The sequence below is a fragment of the Scatophagus argus genome, chromosome 7 (genome assembly GCF_020382885.2).
Source record: "Scatophagus argus isolate fScaArg1 chromosome 7, fScaArg1.pri, whole genome shotgun sequence".
NCBI lineage: Eukaryota > Metazoa > Chordata > Actinopteri > Scatophagidae > Scatophagus > Scatophagus argus.
The window spans coordinates 20,544,825-20,550,976 of NC_058499.1; the positions used below are offsets into that span (position 1 = coordinate 20,544,825).

At 42.2% G+C, this 6,152-nt stretch overlaps 1 protein-coding gene across 1 annotated transcript in view; it reads right to left on the reverse strand.

The window, feature by feature from the left end:
• The window catches only part of sntb2 (syntrophin, beta 2), a 29,368-nt gene extending 25,262 nt beyond the window's left edge, over window positions 1-4,106 (reverse strand). The window contains exon 1 of the mRNA XM_046395245.1: window positions 3,277-4,106. Within this exon, the coding sequence (XP_046251201.1) occupies window positions 3,277-4,006 (730 nt within the window). The 5' untranslated portion in view covers window positions 4,007-4,106. The remainder of the gene's footprint in view (window positions 1-3,276) is intronic.
• Window positions 4,107-6,152: the final 2,046 nt, after the last annotated feature.

A 6,152-nucleotide genomic window follows, 5' to 3' on the forward strand; every position in this document is an offset into this window, starting at 1 on the left:
ATTAGGGAAAAACTGATGTTAATACCTCTGGTTTTTATTTCATCAGCACAGTGGGTGGCTTAAAGTGTTAAGGATATTTTACCTTGGTTTATTTTGGGAGGTACAAAACAGGACTCAGTGGAAATGTGTCACACATTGATTACTTCCTACAATTCGTGCTTGTCAGTATTCATCCGGCGTTCATTCCAAACCATTAAACACTGCATTTAGCTGTTCCCGGCCTAAAGTTTCCAAACCCTAGGGGCCCTGAGGCCTCCTTCACTGGTTTTCCACTTTTCTAAAGATTGAACAGTTCTACATCAGCACAGTTAAGGACTGAAACTCATCTCCATGGAGCTCTGCTCACTTTCATAATGAGTCAGCACATGTCTCCAACAAACACATTTCTACGTGTGCGGCATGCTACGTCCTCCTTATGGTTCTTCACTGAACTTCTGAACTTCAGCAGATGTAGATACTTTTGTTGAATGCATGTCTTCCCACATCACCTTCTGCAGATCTCATTACCTTCTGCTAATGTGAATGTCTTGCATGTGTGATGCACTGAGAACCATTCTTGCTGACAAAATGCTTAACATTAATCTGCCCTCCATAACAAACAATACCAGTTAGTGTTACATAAGTGTTATATATAAGTGTATTAATTCAGTTAACTGAGGTTCACGCAATGCATTTTTGAGCACTAGGGCCGAAACAATAAAAAACACATCACCATCATACAGCATATAAAATTAAGGATAATGGGTCATCTATTACGTACTCCTGGTGACATAAAGAATGTAAATCCATGATTCACTCTCCTTTTAGCTTTGTTTTGGTCTCCATCAACTGAGAAAAATATCTGGCTGTTTAGCTCATAGATGTTTGACTTTCTTGCCTGCTCAGGTATAAGCAGCAAATATTTTTCCTAGAAACAGCTGCCAACAGGGGTTGAGACTGAAACACAGGAGTAAATATGCCACAAAATCAAAACATTTGGCTGAAAGAGGCTAGACGAGCTGCAGGGCCCCAAATTAGCACACACCACTCACCAAAACGAAGAAAAACTCAACATGTACACAAGCTAATTAAATAAATGATGTCTGTCCCCAATCTGCTGAGAAAGACCTACTTCCACGTTTTCACCATGTTTTGTTTTGGAATATATGACCACCAGTAACTGGCTGTCCACTGTCGCTATGGTTATCTATTCTCAGCATTTCCAATGGTAATATTTATTGGTGGTTAGTAGCACTTCACAAAACTCTGCTGAGCAGAATGCAGTAAGATGCGGCAGTAATGTTGCATGTACAGGGACTTTAATTTCTCTTCTGTGACAGCTAATAAAATACACACCTAAATGCCTTGATGTTTACAAGCCACATTATGACTGAGTAAAGTAACTGTACTACTCCATATAACATGAAGCACTTTTCTCGGACTGGTAAGAATCACTTTCCCCAAAAAATCCGCCAGACTATACATGACACACACACAAAGGTTACCCACAAGTTGACCCCGCTTAAGGGGGGGGGGGCTCAGCCACTCAGCCAAGTCAAGACTGTGGGTGTCCTAAGTAGTTAAACAATATAGTAACTGTATTAATTCATAGAATTGTTAATTGGGGTGAAGTGCTCATATCCTTTAGTGAAGTAAAAGTACTAATAATATTGTGTGCAAATACTCTGTTACAACTAAATGCTATGCACTGGAAAAGTAATAGTATGTAAGTGTAATTGGAAAATGTTCTGATTCTCCTCTAATGTTCTGATTCATGCATTAATGTCAAAGAAGGATTTCACTGTTGCAGGTGGTTGAGGTGGAGCTCAGTTTGAATTATGTTTTCAGGGACTTCAACTAATGAGCTTTTTCATTATGGATTCATCTGCTGTGTATTTTCTCCATTCATCGATTGATTGGTTTGTATAAATTCTAAAAAAAATAGTCAGAAATGTCATCACAATCACCCAAAGTGACACCTTGGCATTGCTTGTTTTGCCCAACCAACAGTCCAAACCTCAACATTATTAGGGAAAAAAATAAAATGATGATGTGTGAAGATGCAGTTTTATGGCTGGCTGACAAGTGTTTTGGCTGGTAATTTTTTTCAGTTTATTAGCATTGCCAGACAAACCAAAAAGTTCATTTTGGACCCTTAGCTGATGACCGTGACCAACCTTTTTCACATTACACATACAATGCAACAAGGGCCAAACAGGCTGGTTCTTTCATTCTACACTAAAAATGATACTGGATTAACTTGTTAAATGAATGGGCCTAAATGAATAAAATATACCAGTACACAAGTGTCATATTTCATCCTCTAAATGTAGTCTATACTGTACTTCTATGGATCTGACTTTTATGTTTCCACAAACAATAAATGACACATTACATGCTATGTTTTTCTTCTCCTTTACGTTGGTCAGTGTGTTCTGTTATTGTTGTTTTGGACATGCTGGGCTTAAACACACGTCTCTTTGTACGTTCTTGTGAGATGTGTGGTTATAACGTATTTTGTGTGGATACGACATGCTGATTTCCGTGCAGATCGTTTACATATTTTTGCCCTTTTTGACAGTCACACAGTGACATATACCATCTGCTTATGTTAACTCTTATCTTTAGCAAACCGCAGCCATTCATATACAGACTAGGACAATGTGTCTAACTCTGACTGTGACCACAACTGTGGTTACTTTCCTGTTTACACAAACAGATGATACTCTGTGGATATTATTTAAACATAGATCGACTGTGGCTCTGTTTGTTGTTTGTTTATCTCAGTATGTCAACTGTTGTATCATAACATGTTATACAAACGATGGTTTGAGTAGTGAAAGCTAAAACCCACAGAACATGTGTGGAGTATCTAAACAGTTCACCAAGCAGCGTGCATCCTGCTGGGGCCAAAGGTGTGGTGGTGCTGATGAATGAATTACCTTGTAAGTATAAAATGAGCATCTCTTCACTTAGAATACATCTTAAGCTGTTCTTGTACCAAATGAAGCCTTCTTCTCCACCCAACCATCTGGGCATAAAGCAACTGGTGGCTTTTGGCAAATGATTATTATTTGCATGCTCCATTTTTTCAGGTATGTTTTAGTCTGATAATGTACCGCAAGTTCATTTTAACCTCACAAAGGTGTTTATGCGTTTATATAAAAAGTACCAACGTCATATTTCCCAGTAAGTGTGAATATGAAACAGCAGCGGTGCACAGAGGGTGTGAAGCCGGACCACATGAGTGTAATCTCGGCCTTCTGCACGTCCCCGCTCTCGCGTTGGCCAACTTACCCTCCAGCGTCACTTCTTTCCCTGCCTTCTTGAGCGCCTGGACCGCCAGGTCGTGTGTTGCCTCTCGAAGGTCGTTCCCGTTAACCGACAGGATCGCGTCGCCCACCCGGAGAGCCCGGCTCTGGTCGGCGGCGAGCCCCGGGAAGATCTTGGAGATGAGGATGGGCATCCGGTTCTCGCGCCCCCCCTTGATACTGATCCCCAGCCCGCCAGACTCCTGTTTGACAACTCGGACTTTCCGCACAGCTTCCGAGGAGCCGTCAAGACTGACTGGAAAGTCGCCTTGCCTCGATCCGAAGCTGGACCCGGGACTGCCGTAGCTGGAGCCGGGGCTTCCAAAGTCAGAACTTGTGCCGTTATTTGGGTACTTCCCGGCGTTGTTTATACCGTAGTTGCCGTCGTACGGACCCCGACTAGCACCCCCGCGCCCCGGGCTGCTGCTGCGCCCCCGACTCCCGTGGTTCTGGTTCTGGAGCTGGTCTTGACCCGAGGACGGACCGCGGCCAGCGTTCCCCAGACTCGTTCCCGGGTCGTTTCCGTTCGACATGCCATTTCGCAGGCCCGCCGAAGAGTTGCTGTAGTCCCAGTGGTTGTCCCCCCGTCCGGTTACGTCCGCTTCGGCCGTTAAAGTCAGCGTTTCTCGGGTGAGTTCGGCGGCCACTCGGATCCAGCGGTCGCGGAGCAGGAGGTCCAGTTGACCGTTTTTGTCCGCTCTGGTCCAAACTGCCATTCCTGGACTGTTAGCCTGCTCTGAGGCGGGCCGCTCTCACACTAAACTCATCATCAACTTTTTCCTCTTTTTCAGAGTGCGCACAAGCAGCGACTAGGCTGCACTGGCCCGCATCGACACACCCACTCCCACTGTGGCTGCAGGCAGAGGGCGAGAAAAAACACAAGTACTCCCAAAAAAAGAGGGAGAGGAAAATGAAAAGAACAACTGGCTGTGATGGGCCAGCCTAAGAGGGCTTGTCGTCGACTTCAGTTCCTAAAGCTGTCCGACTTCCACTGGAAAGCCAGCACAGACCAAAACAAGACAATATCCGTTCACATCCTTCAAGATAAAATAAATGACCACGAAATCTGTTACGGACCGTAACTAACCAGCAGAATTAGCAGAAGGTAATGGACCAAACAGGTTTTAAATGTAAAACGAATTCTCACTCTTGTTTTTCCAATGGAACAAAAAGCAAAAACTTCTCCTCCTGGTGCCCTGTGTTAATAGAAAAAAAATTAAAATTAGCCTCTTGATGTCCCTGTGGTAGATACGTCATAAAAGTGTCTTTTGCATTGCATTAAAAAAGAAAAAAACAAAACATAATGATGTGCAGTCTATGAAGTGCAGTGTCAAATACAGTGTCCTACATGTATGCCTAAATACTTCAAAAGGTGTGGTAATGAAACATTAAATCTGGGTCATGTAACAAGACAGTTTTAATCTTAAACAGGGTTTGGAACTTTTATTATTATTATTATTATTATTATTTTTACCTAAAAATAAAAATGCCTCCCAACTCTCCTGGGATCCCTCTCTATACAGGTGGTTCCTATTTTATTTTGTTCTCCACTTCCCCTCAGACGGTTCGAGTTCGGCACTGACAAGAACATAATGCAATACGAAATTAAAGAAACGGGATTTTAATTCAGTTGTGCAATTGTGCAAATATCTTTGTGAAACTATTATGAAATCCGAGTCCAATTATTTGCACCTCTGAAATCCTGACTGAGGTAATGTTTATAAAAGGGCATGTTGGAACCCGAAGCAACAAAGAAATTGACACAGACAAACGCAGCTATCACAGATAGACCATAAAATACACATAAACAGCATTGAAAAATTAACGAACATACAATACGTTTGACGAATTAGAGCTATTATTTTGAAATCATAATCGACCAACTTCCTGCTTTTTCCTATCAGATTCGTTCTGTCTTCACGCAGTTTGTCTGTCGAAAGAGTGAGCCGGATGACAGGAAGAGACAGCCAATAGACATGTAGACCTGTAGCTTATTTATTCATGATGATGGAGGCGGGCCCTCCATACCGTATTATAGATCCACTGGCTGGTGACAAAGCCTGCTTAAGTTCACTCTCTGTGCTGGCTCTATTAATGGCCATTGCTGCTTACGATAACCTGTTGCTTTCATATTCTGTCAGCAGAAAGTCAACAGGACTGCTGCTGTTGGTGAGTTTAACTCTCAAGGCAAACTACCAACAGCCAAAAATACGTATTCAATCATGAAGATCTTTTTCTCTATGAGACTTATTATCATCCAGTACCTGCTGTATTATCTCCAGTCAGAGCCAAGTTTATTCTTTCACAGAGCGAGAATTTAATGACTGCAGGAAAATTAAGGCTGCGATGGAGAGATGACAAAAATGTGCAATAAATGAATCCAAAATGAATCCAAATATTTCCTTCAGCTGCTTTGTTTTCCCGTGATCACCAAACAGTAACATTATAACTTTTCTTAATGCATTTAATGCAGTTTCTCTGTCTGGATTTTCTTGATGTAGACTACGGTCATCAGGTGTAATTCACACTGAGTAAGTCAAAGTAAAACAGCATGAGTGCTCTTTAACCGTAGCTGCAGTGCAGAAATACACACACACACAGTTCTGACAGAACATGGTTTCTCGCTTCACGTGCCTTTGTTCTCAACTACCTAACACACTTCGTCACATCTGTGAGCATTTTACCAAATGGTCAGTTCACCTCCATTCATTTTCTACGACAAGAGCTCATCTGCTGTACAATTCAACAGAACCACAAACTGCAGCCTGCAAAATGACCAGACAGTTGAATCAACATTTCCTTAAAACAGTTCAGTCTAGAACTGAACCTTAGGCAGCATTTACTGTTGTTACACTGCTATAT